Genomic DNA, 23,367 nt, shown 5'->3' with positions numbered 1-23,367 from the left:
ATATATTGTCAAATATTAAAACTCAAATTTGAGGTAAACTGATTAACTTTAACCAAAGATAATTACACTAATAAGGAAGAGCATGATCTAAGAAAATTTAATAAGAAATAATAAAATAAAATTTATAATTTAAGAGGATCAATATATTATTGATCCTCCTGAGTAGAATAAGATCTATTATAATAATTAGTTAGGCAAATGTTAAGTAGATCTCATTGACGTCGGTGCATTTTTGTTTCTAAAATAGATTATAGTCGCTGTGCAATTATATCCTATAATTATTATATAATTATAGTATCTATAATTTTATAACTATTAAAACGGTACAATTATAATATTTATAAGATCATAGTTTCTATAACATTGATTGATATTCATCCTAAATAAAGTATTGCCTATGATTTATAGCTACTTTAACATAATGTCGACCGAAATTCATCAGTATTGAGTAATGTTGATTAAAAATAAAATATTCCGTAATTATTGCATATTATTAGTATTAGTAATAGTTAAAGTATTATTATAATATAATATTGACCATGTTAACCAAGAGTATTCATACGGTACCAACTATAAATTATAACTATTAAAATATAATATTATTAATACCAATCAGAATTGAAATGTCTACATTATAATAGATATGAAATCGTATGTACAAAATAAATATCAAAAATAAAAATAATTTGAAAAATATATATTAGCGTGGGATAGGACTATTCTAATAAAAAAATATATATTTTTTAATTATTACCTTAATTATTTAATAATAAAAACAAATGAATTTAAATTTGTGAAAAATATTATATAAAAAATAATTTTACATAAAAAATCTCACTAATTAAACATATTAAAAAAACTACAATATTATAGGAACTAAAATAATTTTCTATTTTTAATTTTATTTAAATAATTTTTAATAAATAAAAATTTGAATAAGTTATAAAAAATATATGTATTATTTTTAATATTTGAAATTAAGTTGAAAACTTATTTATAGAAAAAATAATATTTTAAGAACACAAGTATTTTTATGAGAAAAAAACTGAGAAAATATTAATAAAATTTTATTATACATTTATTGCTTTTTTGATAAAATATTATAGTAGTTTTAGTACGAGTATTTTCATTTAGGGGTGTAAATGAACTAAGTCGCTCATGAGCTATTCGAAGTTTGATTCGATAAAAGCTCGTTTGAGTTCATTTAATGAGGCTTGTTAAGATAAACAAACCAATGTTAAGTTTCATAATATTCGACTCGTTAGCTCATGATTAAGTTTATGAATCAACTTTTAATTTAAAAAATAATAATTTTGATATTAAATTTATAAATTTTATAATCTACTTATAAATTTATAAAGATAAATATATTAAATTTATTTATTAGAATAAAATTATAAATTTTAATAAAAATATTATAATTTCCACTAAATATGTAATTTAATTATTAATGAATATTTAAATTTCTAATTTATATTTATTTCTCGATTTGATTACATTCCTAATTTCACCTACTATATAATCATTTTACTATTATAAAAGTGTACAAAGGAATTTTTAAAAAGGTAAGAAATTAGGTTTGAACTTGTCTTCTTTGCTTCGTGCTTCGTTCTGGCTGTCTCGCTGCTTGATCGGAGAAGGATCTGCCGAAACCTTTGCGCTTCTTTTTCGGTACGAGGACAAGGGAGGTAACATGCGTCGATTTGCTGCGGATAGAGCGAAAAGGCTGCTCTTTCGGTCCTTGTTCTCGTCGGCTGCGACACCATCCGCGCCTTTTAGTTCGTCACCTGCCGCCGCCGCAGCCGCCGCCATAGATTCCGCCGCAAGATCTGTGACTGTCGATACTATCAACCCTAAGGTCAGGCCTTTCGTCCATTTGGTTTATAAAGGCGCCTTTTTTAATCAATTTTCGTTATATTGCAGCTAAAGTTTTGTACTTTTTGTTCCTCGTCGCCTATTTTATTTTTTCTCCTTTGTTTTGGGTTTTATTTGCAAGGCGACCTACTTTGATTTTTGTCTCGTTTGTAGTATTCCGTTTGGTGAGTTGTTCTTAAGTATGTTCGGAATGTTCTATACTGTTTTATTCAACAGTGTGAAAATTTGTTTATGTTTTGATCTATAATTATGAAACAAAGATCTCCATACCCTGAATTTTATAAAATAAATGAACCAGGCTAACAAATTGCTGTCTTTCTAATTGTACTATATAAATGTAAGTTGCTATGAAATTATGCATGCCATGTTTTCTATATATTCCAATAGTCTAGAAATTATCTTGTACCTTTTGTCTTCTAGATGATTTTATTTTGCAGAAAATCAACAGGGCAGTGTGAGAATCTATAGCATACATTAATACTTTGTTATCTTTTTCTTCAGGTTCTAAAATGTGAGTATGTTGTTCGTGGTGAGATTGTTAGTCATGCCCAGGTGCTTCTTTCTCTTTTACTAAATGATTGGCATACCTAAATTGACAACTTAAAAGATATTGTTTTATCAGTCATTCCAAGGATCCAATAGTTGAATGGCGATTAGGCACATTCTTTTCCTATCTTAGAATTTGTATAAAAGAAATAATTGCATAACATTTCTGCCCAATTACAGCGGTTACAGCTGGAGCTTCAAACTAAACCAGGGTGTCATCCCTTTGAAGAGGTGTGTGTCAAAAGTATTTGTATGCCATTTTATTTTCTTTTTATCCCTAAACATGGGTTCTATTTCCATTTAGTTTGTATTATTTCTCAGTAGTTCATGTGAGGTTAATTTATTTATTTTTCTCTGTTGATGTGAACATCCAATGTTTTGAGCAGATACTGTACTGTAATATTGGAAATCCTCAGTCTCTTGGTCAGCAGCCGGTTACATTTTTCCGCGAGGTGGCTTCTTATATAAATTGTTTCAAATATCCAGTGTGCTTTGGTATCTTCAAGGTTTTTAATCATTGTGTTCTTTTAGGTTCTTGCCCTATGTGATCATCCATCTCTTCTGGACCAAAGTGAAACTCATGCCTTATTCAGGTAGATATAGCCATTGTTATGCACAACTATTATGTTCAATGCATTCCCCACTCATTCTAATCCCACCAGAACATTAACACTCCCTTATGATCCACCTCATTTAGGCAAATCACCTTATCCATCTCTCAGTATTGATCAAGAGAGAATTAGTATATCTCTCGATCAAAAATAGTCTCAGATGCCCTTGTGACTGAGATACCAACTAAATCTTATAATATGACATATTAAATAATAGTATTATTTTATTAAATAATATTGATAATCTAGGATTATTAAATAAATTTATATTATGATATATTCCACATTATTTATTTTTTCTGTATTGTTTATATGATTTACTATTTATTAATAATCTATTATATAAACATTCATAACAATAATGTAGTATTGTTAAATATTTCTATGATGTAATGTTATCAAATAACAACTGGTATTATGATATTTGAAATTATGATAATATATCATGTGTATGACAAATGCTATATCTAAACTCTAAAAGAACATAATATACATCCTTGCTATTATAATTGAACATCAATTGCAATGTCATATATTAAATTATTTTATTGTTATTAATCCAGATGATTGAATACCTGTTATTTACAATGATTTTGACAACCATGCTTAGATATCCATCCTTCAATTTTCCATTCTCTAAATGCAATATCATATCCTAGAAAATAATTCACTGCAATAACATTGCTATTCTTTTAGCATCACTTGGTGTTTGAATTAAAAAGGAAAACTCCAGTTTTAATAATTGGGAAATGCATGTCTATCTGCACTAGCATAACAGAACAGTGTTCCAATATATGGAGCATGAAAAGAACAATTTCTGAAATCCAACTCTAAGATTTTGTAGACATTTTTCTCATTTAATATATAGGTTTGAACAAGAAACTCAGTTTAGATTACTAGGTTAGTGAATGCCCGTTACATCAGCCACATTTAGATTTTTAGACACTTTCATTTAGTATATGTTACTTGTTACTTATTTACACTACTTATAATTATGATCACTCTACAGATAATTTCTGAATAAGCACATTATGTTTGCTGAATTATTAGTAGCATATTTTGTATTATATTTGCAGTGCTGATGCAGTAGAAAGAGCATGGAAAATCTTAGATGCAATCCCTGGTAGGGCTACAGGAGCATATAGCCATAGTCAGGTAGGAACATGTTCTAATTTCTTGCAAAAATAATCTCTACTCCATGCCGTTATTCTCTGAGGACAGGATTTTGTCTTTTTTTTCTTCTTTACAGGGGATCAAAGGCTTAAGAGATGCAATTGCTGCTGGAATTGCTGAACGTGATGGTTTTCCTGCCAATCCAGATGATATCTTTCTAACAGATGGAGCAAGTCCTGCGGTATTTAGTTGCAACTTTTTTCACTCTGCCCTTTTCATCATAATTGCTGAATTTTTTCTTTTCATTTCAGGTGCATACGATGATGCAGTTGTTAATCAGATCTGAGAAAGACGGCATTCTCTGCCCCATTCCTCAATACCCTTTATACTCTGCCTCTATTGCTCTTCACGGTGGCTCTCTTGTAAGTTGCTTGTATAAATAAGCACTCTAGTTTATATTTGAAATTAATTTTTAATGAGGTGTATAAACCACTATTACTCATCTACATGAAAATTGTTTAGAAGTATTTCAAAGCATAAATGGCTACTTTGTTTCATTTGTCTTTCTAAAAGATAACTTGTTTTGGTTAGGTTCCATATTACCTTGATGAATCGACAGGCTGGGGCTTGGAGATTTCAGAGCTTAAGAAACAACTGGAAGATGCCCGATCCAAGGGCATCACAGTTAGGGCACTAGTAGTGATAAATCCAGGCAATCCCACTGGGCAGGTCTGTTTCTTCATTACTTTATTCTCTTTATTTTGCTTATATCATTTCTCCTTACCTCATACCCATTCGATCCGTATCTTCTTTAAAATTTAATTCTTTTATTTATGTTAGTGCTTTGGACCTGGGCATTTCTGCTTAAATATTTTCATTTTTGCTACATTTTACCTCTCAAGTTATGAGGTGAAACTCTACCAAGGATTGATAGAGCTGCCTATCGAACTAGATCTCATTGGATTTTTCTTTCGGGTTATGAGTTGGCATTGAAGCCTTGAGGGATATCATGACACACCAACTTAATGGAAATGGGTATTATTTGTGTTGGTATATATGACCTAGATGAGTGACTTGAGTCATAGGAGTCTATTGTCATTAGCCTAGAATCCAATATTTACTCGTGTAGTTTAAGGTCTAGCAAGTTAAGGAGTCATTGCTCCCATTGAGTTGGATTGTGTCATACCAGATTGGACTTGTCCTGACATTCTTGTCTAAGATGTTTTGTTTTGTTTTCCCCTAGTCACGCACCATAAAAGACTACATGACTTGTGGTCATGACATTCTCAACTGAGATGCTTTGTTTTCTTTTCCTCTGAGTTATTTATACACACCTAAAAGGACTTATCACTCTCATCTTTTAAGCTACCATGAGAAGATTTTTCTTGCATGTTATGTTATTTTCTGGATCTATGGTACTTTTCAGGTTCTTGCAGAGGAAAATCAAAAGGACATAGTTGACTTTTGCAAGAACGAAGGATTAGTTCTTCTAGCAGATGAGGTGTGGCACGTACCGAATATCTTTTGAATTACTCATGTATTATGATTAGTTTTTGGTTTCAAAAGGTTGAACAAATGTCTGAAAAGGAGGCAGGAGGCTTATCGATATGAATTCCCCTTGTTTATTGATCCTGAATACTAATCTAGAGTGCCAAAATGCTGCAGGTGTATCAAGAAAACATCTATGTCGAGGACAAGAAATTCAACTCTTTCAAGAAAATTGCTAGATCCATGGGGTATGATGATGCACACCTTTCATTAGTGTCGTTCCAGTCAGTTTCTAAAGGTATGTGGCATTCCATATAAAAAATTTATATTCAACTTCCAAGTGAACATTCTTTACCATTTGCTGTTTCTTCCATCAGGTTACTATGGAGAATGTGGAAAGCGAGGAGGATACATGGAGGTAACTGGTTTTAATGCCGAAGTGAGAGAACAAATTTACAAGGTGGCATCTGTAAATCTCTGCTCTAATATCTCCGGCCAGATTCTCGCTAGTCTTGTCATGAACCCTCCGAAGGTGAATCATTCTGTTCAACTTTACATTTCCATGACTTGCAATTGTTCAATTTATCGTAGCAAGAACTAAACTTGGATGGGTGTGCAGGTTGGAGATGAATCATACGAATCTTTCGATGCAGAAAAAAGTGGGATTCTTTCATCATTAGCCCGACGTGCGAAGGTATTAATGTCTCTTTGCCTATCTGATCTTTAAATTGTATCTTCAGCAAGAACAATGCACAGAAAAGCTGTGGTGTGGTAATACAGTGCTTGTCGATTAAAATTCTCAAATTTTCCTTTTCATGCAGGCCTTAGAGGATGCATTTAACAGCTTGGAAGGTGTTACATGCAACAAGGCTGAGGGTGCAATGTATCTATTCCCTCGTCTGCATCTACCGAGCAAGGCAATTGAAGCTGCCAAAGCAGTCGATGCCGTACCAGACGCTTTCTATGCTCGCCGCCTTCTTGATGCTACTGGCATCGTCGTCGTACCTGGATCCGGATTCGGGCAGGTGAGTCTACTTCTAACTCTGTTTGTGAATGTTTCTCTTTGGAGTGTTGGTAGCATTGTGAGACATGTTTTCTTTTATCCATCTTGAAAAGGTCCCTGGAACATGGCATATAAGGTGCACAATCCTGCCACAAGAAGATAAGATCCCAGACATAATCTCCAGGCTGGGGGCATTTCATGAATCATTCATGGAGGAGTTCTGCGATTGAGCCGCGACCACTTCCACTACTGTGACCGCCGTCTTCAAGCTCTGATTTTCAAGGAATTATTCAGTTTTATCGTCATCTTGTTGAAATAAAACTCATCGTCCATCCATGTATTTCCTTCATTGGATGGCAATAGGATGTTATTTATGGTTTTAGGGTTTCAGAAAAAAACAATAAGTTGACTGTTGTTATGAACCTCTGACTTTAAGAGAGATTTGTGGATATTATACTGGATCCAACAATTAGTTCTGTGGTATCATTGAATTCTGGAATGGAATTGATATTAAATAAAATAGTTTACAACAAATCAACAACTAAACCTTTATTCTACTCAGTGTGGTCTTCCTTTAGTCTCTCTTTCTCAATTAATATGTGTATTGATCAGTCTCGTACAACCTAATTAGGATATTCATTGGTAGTCTTTAAGTTACCCAATGGGGATAGGAGAGTTTCCGTAACACTCGTTAATTTGTCTGACTTGCATTTAGTTGAGTGGAGCAATTAAGATAAAATCAAACCTTGCATGGGAATTCCTTAGCTCCGTACGAGTCCTTGGAAGCTCTTCTAGACCTTTTCTTGGAGTTGGTAATGTGATTAAGTTTATAATGTAATTGGGCTTAGAATATAATTGGGTTAATGTTGTTAGCTTGTAATTCAAATTACAAATCTTTATTAAAATTTTATTATCTTTTATAGTTCAGCTAATATTATAATTTTAAAATTGTATCAAATAAAGTAATCAATCTAATAATATAATCTCGATTATATTACAAGACTGAGTACCCTTCATCAAATATAGTTTAAGAGTCATATCAATCTCAATTTTTTTATTAGTCAGTATTTCTGTATTATTTTAAATGTGTTCTTCAAAGTTTTTTTAAATAGGTGTAATTTTAACTTTTTTAAAAAAATATTTTTATATTTTATTTTGTTAATCCTCGTATATCCGTAATCCATCTTAATATTATTATTGCTATAATTATCATCGTCTATTCATGTATTTGTTTCCTAATCTAACATTCAATTCTATATAAGACAGTATATCTAATTATCATTTTATAAAATTTTCTTTTAACTTCAGAGGTATCTTATCAGCACAAACATATAAAAAAAGAAAAAATTATACATTATTTAATTTTGTTCTTGGAATAGATCACTCATTCTAATTCTATATTTGATTCATAAGAATATTATGACTAATAAATGAGAAATCTTGTTTATAACACTAAACTTCTCTTTAGCTCTGAAATATATTTAGTCATCTTGTCCAAGTGTTCAGTGTGTGGATCATTTTACAATCATAGACAAGGTGCAACAAGAATGCAACTCAATGTAAATGGCTACTTTCAGGATCAAAAAAATAAGTATATATTTATGAAATCACACAGGTTTCTGTACAAATCTCTCTCTGTATCACTGTTTTTCGAGCTCAATCAAACTACAAGCCATGCCAAAGTTTCCGGCACAGAAAATTTGCAAATGTTAAAACCAATTGAAATCCTACACTAGAAAAAAATAACAGAGAAATCAGTGCTATGCAAATTTTTTGAGCTCTGTACTAGGCTTTTATCGTTGCACTCTGTGGTTTTTCTTCGCACGCCTCAGACTTTGAATTGTTGGGGGCAGCCGCAGGTGGTGACCACTGATCTGGCACGACAAGAAAGTAAGTGGACATGGCTTTCCGAAACCGTTTTTTGTATTGTTTCGGTGAGATTACGGTTGGAGAGACATTCTTCGGGCCACCCAGTATTCCTGAAGCTTTCACCCAAGTCTCCAGATGCTTATCCCATGTATACTGCCTCATAAAGTCGATGATGCCAAGAACCAGTTCGTGCTTTTCTTCGTCGACACCGACCAGCAAAGAGTAATCCATAACATCAACAGACTGAAATAGCATTAGTGGAAGATTGTTAGATGTGTATCACTATATTCATCTAGCTAGCAAGCAGTGTCGAAGTCTGAATTTGTCTACCAAAAATCCATACCAGGATGTAAGCTTATTCTCGATCAATCAAGGACTACCAAGGACTAGTTAACCAAATGAACTTTGTTACTCAAGTCCAAAAAAGACAAATTCTTGTGCTTACCGCCAAAAATGCTGTATCATTCCAAACAGCTCTCTCTAGCAACCTCTTAGGTTTGTTCCCCACAAAAATTGGAGAGGTTGGCATTGATTCAATCAAATTTTGGTCGAGCAGTACTTTGTTATTTCCGCTTGAGTCAGCATTGTAGCGTGACCTTGAGGATCCCTTTAGGTCATACAGTCTTTTAATGTTCCTTCCAAATAGAAGATTCTCCATCACCAGCACATCCATCCTTAAATCTTTTCCACCCTTAAGGTTTTTCGAAGAAACCTATCAAATAACAAATGGTTTATATACTTTCACAAATCAGTGGAAATTTCGACGATGAGAAAATAATAATAATAAAAAAATGGTATGTTTCACAAACTCAATGATGGAAGCATAAATATAACTCCTGGGAAAAATCTACTTTAAGGTGGTATTCAGATTACAATCAGTGATTGAAGAAGCATAATTTTCAAAAGAATATGGAAAAAAAATATATTTCCCTAGCAATAAATAGGTCTCATTCCTTCTCACTGATAAATATCACCAACTCTCTGAATTAATATTTTAAATTGAATCTTTCAAAAAAAATGTGGCTTGATCAAACAGAAGATTGCCAACCAAATATATAAAAAAACCTAGAATAAGAGAAACATCAGCAAAAACATATAAACAGAAATGTAGAACAAGGGAAAGAGCTATACAAGAAGGGGCAGATAAGTCAACCGGTAATGTGCTCATCATCCAAATAATTCAAAAATCTCATTTGGCGATTTTTTCCTGGTTTTAAAAAATCTGGAGTTTCTTTCTCATATATGGGTCAGTATCCATCCCAGCGCCACACCTTTGTTCTTGCTTGAACTAGGAATCACAGTAAATGGTAGCCCATTTGTTCCTGGATATCTCCACTAGTGTTTTTTGATTTCATATTGATTATTTTTGATTAATTAATTTCTGTAATTGGTATTTTTATCAATATAATCATTATTATCTTGCTCTAGTTATCATATTATTGACTAAATTTATTATTGATAAATAATTCAGTTGTTTTTGTTATTAATAAATTCAGATAATTGATTTGAGATAAATTTTTACAATCGTGCAATTAATAAATCAATGGATTAATTACTGTGTTGCCTTTTATTAACAAATTGTTATATATTTTGATTAATGACTGTTACTTAATTAGATTCAATAGAATCTATAGTAAATCATTACACATTTAATTGAATACCAGGAATCATTGAAATTTTGAAGTCAGATGCTTCCACTCAGTTGAAATTCAAAATAATCCTAAAAAATCTATGTTCATGGATATCATAGGAACTATACAATAGCAATTAAGCTTACCTGATATATACCCAGGATCTTTGCAAGGCATGTTGGGCTTCGTGTGGCGATCGACTCTGAAAGATACTTGAAATACTCTGGGGCAAACTTCATAAATGATTCCAATTCTGTTTTTGTTACCTGTTTCACTATAAACCTGTCATCAAGTGATTTTGCGAAAAATACATTACTCTTGCCACCCTGTGCTCCCCAATTCTTACACCGACTTAGAGATCTTATAAAATCAATCTCAGAGTGGCAGCAAGCTCTTCTTAGAGCATCAAAGCGTCTTGCAAAATAACAAGTCACAGAATATTTTACTTTCCCAGGTGGACCTTCATCCATAAAAGAAACTCTGGCATGAAATGACTTGTTACAGTTGACTGAATCTGGAACAAGGGAGCCCTTGCCAAAGGACTGTGATGAAATATTGTCCTCAGCTGAAGCTGAACCGAAACTTCTAAAAGAATCACAAAAACTTTCATCAAAAGACTGTGAAAAAGAGGTTCCGGCATCGTAGAGTGGCAATGAAAATGAGGACTCTAATTCTCTATCTGACAATTGAAAGTGATAGTCAGGTGAGACAAGTGCATATGAAATGATACTGGTTGGTTCATCATCATAAATTGGAATCACAGTGTCATTTATGCCAGCAGGAACAAGAAACCTGGCTCCACTTTGATTCTCTAACTCCTTTTGAAACAAATGGAAGGCAGAATTGTCATTCGAATCATTCAATCTTGGATATATCCAATTTCTGTTGATTGTGTTATAGATATTTACAAGTGGCGTTCCAATGCGAGATGGAAAGTCATCCATGCTGTCTCCTGACTTACTCAGCAGTGCGGAAGTAAATGGTTGAGTTAAATCAGCTCCACTACGCGTTTCTATACCATCAAAAATTGGCATTGTTGCTACATTTTCTAATAAAACTGATGGATCTTGAATCATTCCATTGGCATGGGAATTTCCAATGTCACCTGTCCACCTTGCCTCAAATGTATTGGATAAATTTGTGAAAACTGGAAATTGACCATCCGAAAGGGTTCTACGTCCTACAAGACCACATTCTAAAGGAATTGATTTTTCAGTCACACTTATGCTAGTATAGATAGAAGTTCTGCTTTGTCTCCCTTGCAAAGAATCCAGTTCCATGTCTCTTGTTCGCTGTCCTAACTGAATATCATGATCGTCAAGGAAAACCACTTGATTGTTGCCATCGTCGTCTTTGGTCTTTTCAAGGGAGCAGAGTTTTTCCTTATCTCTTGTTGAGAAGCTATTAGAAACCCCCTTGGAACTGTTAGCTGATCCCGAGGCAAATATTAGTCGTTGATCCCATAAATAAGAATGAAAGATTAGCAGCCTTCTTAATTTATTAATCTCAAGAATATCAACAACTGGTTCTCCCTTCCTCACCTCCTTATTTAGTGCTATATACAGAGCCTCCTGATTAAATCAACGTTCAACAAACAAACAGTGTAAAAGATGAATCCAGTGAAAACTAGGAAGAAGAAGCTATTTTACCTCAAAGTCGGCCTTCTCATTTTGCAGAAATTCTTCAAGCTCAGCAATGTTTTGTATGAATTCTGGACCTTCCAGACTACAATTCTGACTATTTGTATCTTTAAAGTAGTATAAAGCATTGTATATTTCTCTGAACAAATTTTCAGCCCTTTCAGCCACCTAGAAATGAGTGAAATGTCTTAATTACAAAAAAAAATAATCATGCCTCAATCTCGAACATTTTTAAGATGAGAACTTAGTTTGGATCACAGTAAAAACCTCATCTGCTTCTTTTCTTATCCATTCCTGCTGCTGATAATTAAAATCAACTTTAGCGGGTGGCAGGTAAACAGAATGCAAATCAATTGAGGCATATCGGAAGCAAACAACCATTCTTCCAAACCTGTTTTATGTATACACAGCAAAATAAGAAAACGAAGTGAAAATAAATACTCCTGTAAACCATAATAAAATATGTAAAGGGTTGAGGAAGGACCCATAAAAGCGGAGACAATCTTTATGGAGAGAGTGACCACAGCTTGCAACCCTACTTGCTGCAGCATGGTTTGAAAAGCTAAGCTCCAAAAATTTTCCAAAAGATAACCCCCAAGCAGCATCAGACATCACAACTCTCCGGGTTGCAGGAGGGAAGCCATTACTGCGACGACATCTTAAGCACCTGTGCCACATCCAAATTTTTCCATCTGTTTCTCCTGGAAGGAAAATATCAGGAAGCTTTCTAACAGATATTGTCAGACTTCCCTGGAGATGTGTATAACAATGAACATGAGCTTCTGATGGCATATCACAAGAACGGCACCTATAACTCTGTCAAAAGATCAAATAATGCAGTTATGGATGAACAGACTAGTCAGCATAGATAATCTAAATATCTATAGTGAGCAATCTAATAAATATAACCATATTTAGGACCTGAACAAATTTAACAACTTATTCTAATCAATTATTTATCATTTAATAATTTTTATATTTTATATTATTTTAGACATATACAGTGTGATACGAAGTAAATATATAAAAGTATAATATTTTCAACTGATATTTTATAATAATGACAATTGCACTCTGGCTCACTGCTTAATATAATCAATTATAGTAAGGAATAAGGGACTTGGTTGAAATATAGAAGAGGTATTGTAATGAGAAAAGGAAAACCTCATCAAATAGATGATCCCTGAGAAACCTTCCCAAAGGTTTGTCAAAGTTCCCATAGTATTTAATGCGAAAGAGTTGTGAAGGTTCGCAAACAGTCCCTTTCCACACACATCGGGTTGAAAGGGAAACCAAGATGCTCTGATGATCTGACGGAGAAAGTGCAAATTCTTCCTTCAATGGTACTTGGTCATGTATTTCGTCCCTGCCTTCTGATAAAGCTTCTGGATTAGAATAGCCAATCTGCTTTCCTATGGCATTGGTTGGGGCATCCTCAGCTGTCACAGTGACACGCCCTTCTTGATCGAGACAGCTGACTAGGAGGGAAGAAACTGAAGGAATTGCTTGTTCACTTAGACTGTCTGACATTGCCTCCTGATTTGTACCTATCTGCATTTTATGTCTGTCCTTTCCAGCAACATATTGAGGTGGTGAATTCAAGATACCCATGGTTGAGACAGAAGGTAGAGATGCATCCATTGATTCTTTGACAATGTCAGGATAACTCCTCTTCCCATGAGAACAATTATTGCCAGAAGACATATGAGTTGAAATAGTGTCAGAACATTCAGCTTTGTAATCCTGATCTTTAGATGAAGCTGGTGCTTCCTCTGACAGTTCCTTCCTGAACTCTATTGAAGTTACTGGAGGTCTTTGGTTGTCAATAGTATCTTGTTGTTCACCAGCAACAGAGATAGCATGCTCGGGAGTCAAAGAAATGGATCTGTCTATGCTAGAAGATTTATCCAGAAGTCCAACAGACAACGAAGACTGTGGTGAAACTTCAGGTAAAAAAGCACCTTCATCTGCAAGAAAAGATGTTTCCAATGCCAAATGGTAGGCTGCAAAAAATCCATATTGGACTACATGTTTCACTTTTTTCAGTTCATCAATATTTGCACCTTTAAGCAAAACCTAGACAAATAGTAAAAGAGTCATGTTTCAAACTTTGCTGTAGCTTCAATCAACCAAGTCCTATTAGATGTTTAGAAAATGATTTTTCACATATTTGTACTTACCAGAAAATCTAAAATAAACAGTAATATTTTTGAAAGAAAAAGAATTCCGATGAGCAAGTACAGAACTCATTTTTGACAGTTACACCAAAAACTAATTTCAGTTGACTAGTGGTAGATTATGCCTTTTAGGTCTTTGGAACTAGTGATAGTATTGTGCAATGAGAAAAGAAGGCCCAATGCACAAGGCTCCAACAGATGTGATTCTGGAGAAGATGAGTTCACATCTTGTATTCTTACACAAATGAACCATAGTGAATATTTTTGAGAGAAAGAAAACCTGTTGTGAATGTTATGAAATATACCAACTGAAGAATTTCATTGAATCATGTAAACAAAGAAGAACCGTATAAAAGATCACACAAATGTTAAAGTAACTCACAGTGCAACCCAATGGCTTTGGGCAATCTTCAAAGAACATCAAGTTTTTCAGTGTTTTCTTCTCACCCTTTCCTGTAGTACCAATGTCCTCATAGTATTTCTCCACATGAAACAAATCACATTGCCCAACCATCGAGGACGATAGGTGGTCAATTGAAGGGACTACTTGAGCTCCAGTGCAGCGAGCAATATGCTCCAAAATAGACCTTTTAATATTCAAAACTAATGAAATGCCTTTTGCTAGAAGGTAATCCTGGGCAAATCGGGACACAGATTTTTCTACCAAAAGGACAGTGGGCTGGTGAGCTGCAATCTTTGCAACAGCCATTTTCAAATGATCCATTTCCTGAATAAAAATATATAGCATCAACATAAGAATTGAACCTTGTTTAACATCGCCAAAAAGGATGCTCACAGAAGGTAACTCACTTGTTGCAACAAAGTATCAAAGCTTGATAGCGTATTTGTTACCCGTTGGTACTCAAGAGCACCTCCAAGTATTAGAAAACGTGGTTTTTGTATTCTTGATTTCATCCGTTTGTTTGCCACATTCTTCTTACAAACAACTCCTCTAACCACCTTACTAAAATAATAGACAAAAAATTTCAGCAAATTTACAAATAGAGCCTACTAAACTAGAAATTACTAAACATTGTTAAGCTCGTACAATAGCAGGAGTTCATGTAAAAAAATTAAGAAAGAATGAGGCAGAAAAGAGAAGGTAGAATGACAAAAAGAAGTTACACTAAAAGCTAAAATAAAATATTCACCTTTCATTGCGATGTCCACAAGCTAAGCATTTAACTTTTACACATCCACCAGGATCCATACCTCCGACATTGCTAGTGTCTGGCTTAAGGAAATGTGCTGCTTCCCATGACAAAGATGTGACTATGTCCAACCAACTTCCCTTATCATCTTCTTCAATAGGAAGATTTTCAACTTGCAGGAGTTGAGCTATCAGTGCCCTGAAATGTCCATCAACAACACTCTTCATTGCTTTCTTTTGCTCTTCGCTTGATCTTTCTTTTGTCTGACACTCACCACTGCCAAAGCTATTTGATGAATGATCGTATTTCTCTCCCATAGGATCCTCATCATCATCATCAATTAGAATGTGATCTCTTTCATCATCATCTTCTGGATCAGGAGGAAGCCACAGCAGCCCATTGTTCTCAAAATCCACAGGTTCTGCATCTGCATTTTCTAACTCATATATGGAAGAAGCGTTAGATTCATAGCTACTTTCATTCTCATTGTCTTCCTCCATCTTATCAGCATCTGTGTTGGCATGGAGTTGTAGGTTGTGCAGTGTGGAACGGTTATCTTCCAAATTTATCCTGACTTCAGATGGATTCACACTAATTGGTTGGTTATCCTGGTCCGCTTCTTTAAATTCAATTGAACTATCATAGTCACCATATGGCTGGAAAAGTTGTGTTTCTGAATCATGCAATACACCATAATCATAATAATCACGATCACCCCTGCATACCAGCAATTAAGTTTCATTAAGGATAGAAGTGCCCTAAGCAAAGAACTTAGACACAACATCAGATTCTTCATTTCTGATATATCAGATACTAGCTCCCCAATATAAAATTTCACATTAAAAAAGAATTATACTTGAAGAACCCACAGAAGTGCATACTTTACAAGTTTATCAAACTCCGGTACAAAGCAACTATATAACAAACAAACTTATGGCATATAGAGGTCCTTTGTAAAACCCTTAATTGGCAAGAGAATGTGTCAATATATTAATGACATAACAAGTGAATGTACTACAGCAAACCATTTAAACTGAACCAAGAAACACCATACAAAATTTTCTATGCTAACATTTCAAGGGGACAGTTTGGACGCTCAATGAAGGTGCCACTGGATCTCTATAACAAAATTGAAATTCAAAAAAATAGTCTTCCTGTCAAAGTTAAGTATTCCAAGCTCTCTATTGTATTTAGGATGACAACGGTTTAGGAATCCATGATTTCCCTTGTACCGATTCTATACCAGTTTAACTAACAGGGTAGTCAACCAACTAAATAGAGATGTAAAATCTTAAAATTTAAACTTGTACCCAACTGTTTAACTAAATCTAAATGGTTACGTTTGTTTACCGGAACCAGCTAAGGAATGGGAAGGCATCTAATGAATACTCAAATACTAGTTACCCGAACTCCATTTTCGAATAAAAATCAAATTCCACAAACACAATTAATAAAATCAAGTACTAATACAAAATAATTAGACTATCAACAACTACTAGTAATATCATATAGTGATAAATATAATTTTAATAACATGACAAATATTGTAGCAAAACAATAATATAAACATCAAAATTACTATCTACAATTTAACAAATAATTATACATATTATTTCTATTTGTCAGTACTTGTAGGTACCCAAATGCACCGGACTACATTTGAATACAAAGATATTATACTTGGATCCAACTTGTTAAGCCGCATACCCACAAATACCGGATTAAATGGTTGCACATTGTCATCCTTAATTGTATTTGGAGTCAACTATAAAGCATAGTTAAAGCTATGAAATTGACATGTTGATGGGGTATTCCTCTAATTCGGAGTAAGACAGGAGATAAATTATATGATGTCATTTCTATACAAAGGACTACCTCTTTGAATGCTGATATGATCTAACTGAAGGTCAGACCCCATTGGGACCAAATACAAACTGACTTGTTCAAATGCTTAGGGATCAAGTTAGAGTTGCAGAATGAGTGAGGTTTGATTGATAGAATATCAAAGCAATGATAGGGTTAGTAGAGTAACTAACATGATGGAAAGATACTTAACAAAGGCATCTTTCTTTGTTCTTCTTAATCTTTCCATGTGCGCTGGTAAAAGCATCCAACCACCCACATCAAGTGATATCAGAACATCCAACTGCCCACGTTGCATGGTTCTTACTTAATTAACAGATTTGTGTTGATTAAGTATTAACATGATAGTAATAATCAAGTTCTTTTGGAGGAAGGCAGTATTAATAAAGTTAATATAGTATTCCTATGTAGAGCTCCATAACCATGGTTTAATCAATCAAGGAACAAGGTAAACATTTTCCAAATATAAAATAAGTCAAGAAGTGAAATGAGGTTTGTCATGGATGAAGGTTCATCACGTAGCCAACAAATAAGATAGACTTGGTATCACCTATGGAAAGTTCAAAGTTCTTCTACTTCAGTCATAAAGATTACTAATTAACAACACTTGTTTCTCAGAATGTACTAGAAAAATATATGTTAAACAAGTAGTACAGCCACTAATTCAAACAATTACCAGTGTTATGAATGTCAAAGTAGTGCATACTATTTCTACTATATTTAATACATGAAAAATAGTAGGCTGTAGACCTTCTTCATCAAAAAAGGGCTTCTTATTGAGTTAATCAACATTATCAACATTCTACCAGCATAGTTCCCCGTCACATGATTCCATATATTCAATGTGGAATGCAAAACAGACAAATTCACAGATTGGGAAATGATAAAGTACCTGTTCAAGACATAACCAAATTGATTACCAATTTCTGCACCATCTATGCTTCTGGATGATGTCTGCATCTCTAATGTATCTGAGCAAGGTTCTGATTGGAATGACTGGGCAGGGCCATATGGGGCAAGATAGTAAAGTCCTGTAGAGTAAGATCCAACAGTGGCTGAGCTATTAAGAGTCCCACTAGACTTGGTACTGATGAAGCTTGTTGAGGAAAGAGGACTGAGGCAGTGTTGAAGAGCATTATCAGATGCTGGTCTCCTTTGCTCCCACTGTGTGAAACAGAAGTTACAAACACGAACTCTTTCACAATCTTCTTTAGTATTTGCACAATTATCAGAGCTAGCAGGGACACAATTTGATGTGCACTTCCCACAGAAAATACGTCCACAATGACGGCAATGATGTCGTCGGTTAAAAACTGTGAATTGTGAATCACACTCATAACAAACCCTGCAACTATGATCAGGCATCCAAAAGTTCTTTGAAACATTTGGCGGCTCAGATCGCCGAGGGATCCAGGACTTGATAATGCTAATAAACCCCGAGAAAGAACTGGAAGTTTCCATCGATGCTGATCTCTCACAAGCCCACTCATCCTGAAAATTGCATCCGAGGTTGATACACCTGTTCTCTTACATTCTTCAAAATTTCAGAATCTGCCCCAGTCAAATTGAAATATAAGCATTCAGGGGTTGTCTTATCACAAAAGGATCAAAACAAAAGACTGTTTTGGAAATCAAGTGCATGCACTTCGAACGTTTATATAAATTGGATGATCAAGCACTAACAATTATCCTTTGGACCCTGATTCAGGCTTCGCGTTACAAAATTATGATAGTTAAATGAGCAGAAAGCTAAACAGTCCTCTTCAAGACGAAATGCAAGAATAATTCAAATCAAACAACAAAAAGGAACGCAACAACCTTCCCACTTACTTCGGTAGACGAATTTGGTCGTCCAAAAAGATGCTTTCCCTAGAGCCAAACAACCAAAAAGGCCCATTCTTTCAGCGCCTATACGTAAAACAGCAATGGTCACGCGTGCGTCACAACAAATTTCACATCTGCATCAAGACTCAAAAAATGGCAAGATGAATAAGGGGAGAAAAAAATGCATGGCATGTCATCAAAATTCGACTAGAAAACGAGAAAAACAAAGCACCGATTGCAGACTCAATACCTCCGATGGCGCGGTAGACTCATACCCCGAGACTCACACAAAAAGCTCCTCAAAACGGGATAGGATCCCCTCATTCGGAGACATAACCATGAAATAAAAACCTAAAATCGATCGAGAGCTATCGAGGAAAAGCACAACACGCGGCCCAGCTTAGAGCTCCTCCCTCTCCTCCGACAACCGCCGCACCGCGTCGAAAAGAATGCAGCGATCCGAACCAACAGAATAGGAACGAGAAGACGAAAAACAAAACGCATAAGTAGAAGAAAGAGAAAGACGATCAAAAATCTGACCTTTTGCTCGTTCAACGTCCGCTCCGCCTCTCTCTCACTTCCCCTCGCTTTGCTCTCGTTCCTCCCGTTCCATTTTTGAGAACCCGGCGTTCTCGTTTCCTCCCTTCTTATATTTTCTCCCGTCCTTTCCCGAGGAGGTAAAAGCCATCGCACCCGCTCTTCCAACTCATTCGATCCGAAGGTACATCCATTGGGTATACCTTGCGGGACCCAACCACGTTCACCAATAACAGAGAAGGTAATTAGGGACCCGTTCCGTTTGATAGACCACACCCACCAATTTAGGAACACAAAATTAAGCATGAACCGAGTTCGGTTGAACCTACAACTTCAAGTCTAGTAAATCATATTTTAATATATATATATATATATATATATATATATATATAATTTATTTATTTATGAAATGTAAAAAAACGTATAATATTTTTTGACAATTTATTGAAAACACTCTAGTAATTTATCAGGTATGTATAGTTCAAATATGGCATATAGTATTTTGTTTCTTCGGGAGAATAAAAAATTTAGAAACTTAACTGTTTCACAGATAATTATGAATACTTTTCAATTTATTTAATAGGTAGAATATAGTGTCGTTATTTAATAGGTGGAATGTAGAGTATCCATCTCAAAATTACTTAACTCGTAAAAATTGAATACTCAATTTTTTTTTAAAAAAAACTAGTATTCATTTCAGATACCAAGTTTCAAATACCCAAATTGCATAGTATATTTTCAAAATATTAAGTATTAGTAACTAATGAATCTAGATACTCAGAACTACTGATCAAAATCAAAGTATTTATAGAAACCTCTTTAAAATATATATACCTTTAAATTTAAATTTGATAACCTAAATTTAAAATAGTAAATTTTAAACTGGTACACATTTGATAGAATTTATAACAAACTAATTATAAGGAATAGGATAATAGCACTCACTAATCAACACCATTAACAGATTTCTAGGACTCCATTAATTTAAAAAATATTAAATTTTAAAATAGTATAGATTTATTAATTAGTTTTAGATATTAGATATTTAAAATTGACGGTAGAGTTAGAGAACTTTGAATAATTTTAAATTAAAATTAATATATTATAAAAATCTATATAACGATCTATGTTCTCCTATCTGATTTTGATAGCATAAATTTGAGAACGATAAATTTTTAAATAGATAAAGTAAAAAAAATAAAAGATTTATTTTTAATTTAATTTACTATTTTCAATTTATGTTATTAAATTTAGATGACACAAATCAATTTATATTTTAATTTGAAGTTGTTCTATATATAAAACTAACTTATAGACCTAGAGGCGAAAAAAAGAAATATTTCAAAAATACACGATTGGGATATTTTAAAATTTGAATACATAAAATTGGATAAAAGTGAAATTTACTCATGCAGTTTAGTAAAATATTTTTAATATAAAAAAATAAATATCAAATTTTAAATAAAATGAATTACCAGCAATCTAATTGATAAATCATAATCTTCAACATGGGGGAACATGTGAAATGGCAGTTACAACAGTTAAAAACATCAACTGAAACAACAAAGAGGAAGAGAAGGGTGGTTTTTAGGCAACTAGAGCAGACTCAAGAAGCGAGCGAGGAAAGAGGCCATTTTTGGCAAACCCTAGCAGTCATTGATGGGGTAGCGGTCGACGCAGCCGAGCCAGGGGCTTCTGATCGGCCGCCGCACCCGGCGCATGGCCTTCCAGACGGCGCTGTTGCACTTGAAGCCCGAGCCGAAGGCGATCTGCCAGACGCGGTCGCCGCGGCGCACGTGCCCCTTCGCCTCCAGGTACGCGAGCTCGTACCAGATGCTGCTGCTGGAGGTGTTGCCGAAGCGGTGGAGCGTCGCGCGCGCCGCGTCCATGTGGCGGTCCTCCAGCTCGAGGTTCCGCTGCAGCGCGTCCAGCACCGCCTTGCTGGCCGCGTGGATGCAGAAGTGCTCGAAGGCGAGCTTGTAGTCGGGGATGTAGGGCTTGGAGGCCGCTGCCGAGGCGCCGCCGTCCGCGGCGGGCGATTTGGGGAAGAAGTGGCGGTAGAGCAGCGTCGTGAAGAAGAGGAGCTGCTCCGAGAATGGGAGGACGAGGGGGCCGAGGGTGGTGATGTTCGCCTTCAGCGCGTGCCCACCCACCTCCATCAGATCTCGGCTGATCGATAAACCCTTGATCCTTTCCTCATCTTCCTCTTGATACACGCACCTAATCAAAGGTACAATCTTTACCTCACATGTGTTCTTGCTGATCTATAATTAGGGTAGATTTGGTACGAATTTCGTAGTTCTTAGCTGTTGATACCTGAAGCTCCGTTCGTCGGCGCCTTTGTGAGTCCTCACAATGTGCTCAAGGCGGTACTTGGCGCGGTGGAAGTCGCGGCGGCGGTTAGAGAGCAGCACGGCGGAGCAGCCCATGCGGAAGAAGCAATTGGGGATGAGCATGGAGCGGTTGCGGCCGGTGTACCAGGTGAAGGAGACGGCCTCCGTGCTGACGATGACGGCGTAGTTGCTAGGGTTTGCCTGCAGCATGTCGCGGGCGAGGTCGAGGGCGATGACGCCGGCGCTGCAGCCCATGCCACCGAGGTTGTAGCTCAGGATGTTGCCTCGCATCTTGTAGTGGTTGACGATCATGGCGGAGAGCGACGGCGTGGGGTTGAAGAGGCTGCAGTTGACGACGAGAACGCCGACGTCCTTGGGGCGGACACGGCACTTGTCGAAGAGCTCGTCCAGGACGGCAAACATGGCCGTCGATGCCTCTGCCCGGCCCTCCTTCATGGTCGCGCAATTGCCCGGCGCGAACAGCGACCGCGGCATGTACGTCTCGTCGCCGATCCCCGACGACTTGAGGATCCGCCGCTGGAAAACCAGGCTCTCCTCGTCAAACTTCCCCGACTTCTTCGCCAGCTCCATGAACTCCTCGTTCGACACCTGATCCAAGATTATATCTTTAGAACACTATCGATCTCACTCGCACAAAAAATGTTCGCTGACCTTTAACTCGTCGGAGGGACGGTAGCAGGCGAAGTCGACGAGGTAGACGGGGCGCGGCTTGGACATGAAGTAGACGGCGACAGTGAAGGCCAGGACGGCGAAGAAGGCGAGCACGGTGGCGAAGTCATAGCTCGTCTCCTCCCACAGCTTCCTCCACAGCTCCTCCCTGCTCAAGCTGCCCACCTCGGCGCTGAACACCACCACGAGCACTGGGATGGTGGTCAAGTACACGGCGTGGCTGATGAGGTAGTGGTAGCCCAGCTTGACGTACTTGAGGTTCACCGACTGGAGGAAGTCCGGCAGCCGCCGCCGCACCCTGATTGAGAAGGTAAGCGAGCCGGCGTCGGGGCCAGAGGCCTCGATACCTCTGTTTACGATCTCCGTCGACAGGAGCGTGTGCTCGCCGGCCATCGTTGCTCTGCTCACTCCCCTGCTCTCCTCTGCTTTCCAAGAGGCCATTAAGAAGAAGAGGACGGGTGGGGAAAGAGTTAATGCTGCCACCAACCAAGGAGGAGAGCAGTTGGAGCCGCCATTAATTCCCATCGATTTGAAGGTGTGAGCATTTGAATGCAGAAAACAAAGTCGGTCGTTCTGGATTCCTTCCACTCGAATACCCTCAGATTATATCTCTGTTGATCTGCTTGACGTGAACAGAGAACTACCATCCAATTGATTGTGATCCGCCACTGCCTGCCATACCAAAATTATATCTCATTCTCAAGCCATCGGGCTACGGTGCAGTGGTAGAGTGACTATGTAGTCTCTCAAGCATTCACAGTTCGATTCCTAATTATGATACAGTGTAGAACATTTTTCTCATAGGGATGCTAGGTTGCTGGGCGATCCGCCATTTGCGCTTCAAGATTTTTACTCTAATGGCCGATGAAAAACTTCCATTGGATGGAAAAATTTGTACTTCCAGGAATAAACATTATAAAAAAATAGGATCTCAACATTCCAAATGATCATCACCACTCGACTCTATCTTATATATAATTAATATAAAATAAAATTTAAACATTATTAGGGAGGTA

The 23,367-nt window shown here is 36.2% G+C and overlaps 3 protein-coding genes across 4 annotated transcripts; 1 reads left to right on the top strand and 2 right to left on the bottom strand.

Annotated features, from left to right (window-relative positions):
- Positions 1–1,561: 1,561 nt before the first annotated feature.
- LOC122041269 (alanine aminotransferase 2-like) lies at positions 1,562–7,119 on the top strand. Its single transcript, XM_042600905.1, has 15 exons — positions 1,562–1,858; positions 2,377–2,427; positions 2,602–2,652; positions 2,808–2,873; positions 2,953–3,014; positions 4,109–4,187; positions 4,282–4,386; positions 4,457–4,567; positions 4,737–4,874; positions 5,572–5,646; positions 5,811–5,931; positions 6,011–6,165; positions 6,253–6,327; positions 6,455–6,658; positions 6,750–7,119. The coding sequence occupies exons 1-15, from the start codon at positions 1,694–1,696 to the stop codon at positions 6,864–6,866; spliced, it is 1,575 nt and encodes a 524-aa protein (XP_042456839.1). The 5' UTR covers positions 1,562–1,693; the 3' UTR covers positions 6,867–7,119.
- Positions 7,120–8,227: 1,108 nt separating this feature from the next.
- LOC122041268 (1-phosphatidylinositol-3-phosphate 5-kinase FAB1B-like) lies at positions 8,228–19,419 on the bottom strand. Of its 2 annotated transcripts, XM_042600903.1 has the most exons (13): positions 19,332–19,419; positions 18,798–18,925; positions 17,860–18,518; positions 15,105–15,821; positions 14,764–14,917; positions 14,336–14,680; positions 12,941–13,852; positions 12,261–12,592; positions 12,044–12,167; positions 11,786–11,944; positions 10,283–11,707; positions 8,951–9,217; positions 8,229–8,748 (listed from the first exon to the last, which is right to left on the bottom strand). In XM_042600903.1, exons 3-13 carry the CDS (start codon positions 18,426–18,428, stop codon positions 8,422–8,424), a joined length of 5,331 nt encoding a protein of 1,776 aa, XP_042456837.1. In that variant the 5' UTR covers positions 18,429–18,518; positions 18,798–18,925; positions 19,332–19,419; the 3' UTR covers positions 8,229–8,421. The 2 variants fall into 2 exon arrangements, with proteins under 2 accessions (XP_042456838.1, XP_042456837.1); XM_042600904.1 differs by lacking the exons at positions 18,798–18,925; positions 19,332–19,419 and having other exon boundaries at positions 8,228–8,748; positions 17,860–18,490.
- A 1,380-nt stretch (positions 19,420–20,799) lies between these two features.
- Positions 20,800–22,905, bottom strand: LOC122041267 (3-ketoacyl-CoA synthase 10-like). The gene is made up of 3 exons (XM_042600902.1): positions 22,334–22,905; positions 21,645–22,270; positions 20,800–21,548 (listed from the first exon to the last, which is right to left on the bottom strand). The coding sequence occupies exons 1-3, from the start codon at positions 22,874–22,876 to the stop codon at positions 20,975–20,977; spliced, it is 1,743 nt and encodes a 580-aa protein (XP_042456836.1). The 5' UTR covers positions 22,877–22,905; the 3' UTR covers positions 20,800–20,974.
- Positions 22,906–23,367: the final 462 nt, after the last annotated feature.

The sequence above is a fragment of the Zingiber officinale genome, chromosome 2A (genome assembly GCF_018446385.1).
Source record: "Zingiber officinale cultivar Zhangliang chromosome 2A, Zo_v1.1, whole genome shotgun sequence".
In the NCBI taxonomy this organism is placed as follows: domain Eukaryota; kingdom Viridiplantae; phylum Streptophyta; class Magnoliopsida; order Zingiberales; family Zingiberaceae; genus Zingiber; species Zingiber officinale.
Note: the sequence above shows the minus strand (reverse complement) of the source record. Positions and strands in the feature narration are given on the sequence as shown.

Excerpts from the sequence above, each read along its gene's own strand:
- LOC122041269 (XM_042600905.1), top strand. The coding sequence starts at position 1,694 with ATGCGTCGATTTGCTGCGGATAGAGCGAAAAGGCTGCTCTTTCGGTCC. Across the intron at positions 2,653-2,807 it reads GGTGTCATCCCTTTGAAGAG|ATACTGTACTGTAATATTGG; the intron begins GTGTGTGTCAAA and ends TGTTTTGAGCAG. Across the intron at positions 3,015-4,108 it reads GAAACTCATGCCTTATTCAG|TGCTGATGCAGTAGAAAGAG; the intron begins GTAGATATAGCC and ends TTATATTTGCAG.
- LOC122041268 (XM_042600903.1), bottom strand. The coding sequence starts at position 18,428 with ATGGAAACTTCCAGTTCTTTCTCGGGGTTTATTAGCATTATCAAGTCC. Across the intron at positions 14,918-15,104 it reads TGTGGACATCGCAATGAAAG|TAAGGTGGTTAGAGGAGTTG; the intron begins GTGAATATTTTA and ends CTATTATTTTAG. Across the intron at positions 14,681-14,763 it reads TTGATACTTTGTTGCAACAA|GAAATGGATCATTTGAAAAT; the intron begins GTGAGTTACCTT and ends ATTTTTATTCAG.
- LOC122041267 (XM_042600902.1), bottom strand. The coding sequence starts at position 22,876 with ATGGGAATTAATGGCGGCTCCAACTGCTCTCCTCCTTGGTTGGTGGCA. Across the intron at positions 22,271-22,333 it reads GTCCCTCCGACGAGTTAAAG|GTGTCGAACGAGGAGTTCAT; the intron begins GTCAGCGAACAT and ends ATCTTGGATCAG. Across the intron at positions 21,549-21,644 it reads GCCGACGAACGGAGCTTCAG|GTGCGTGTATCAAGAGGAAG; the intron begins GTATCAACAGCT and ends ACCTTTGATTAG.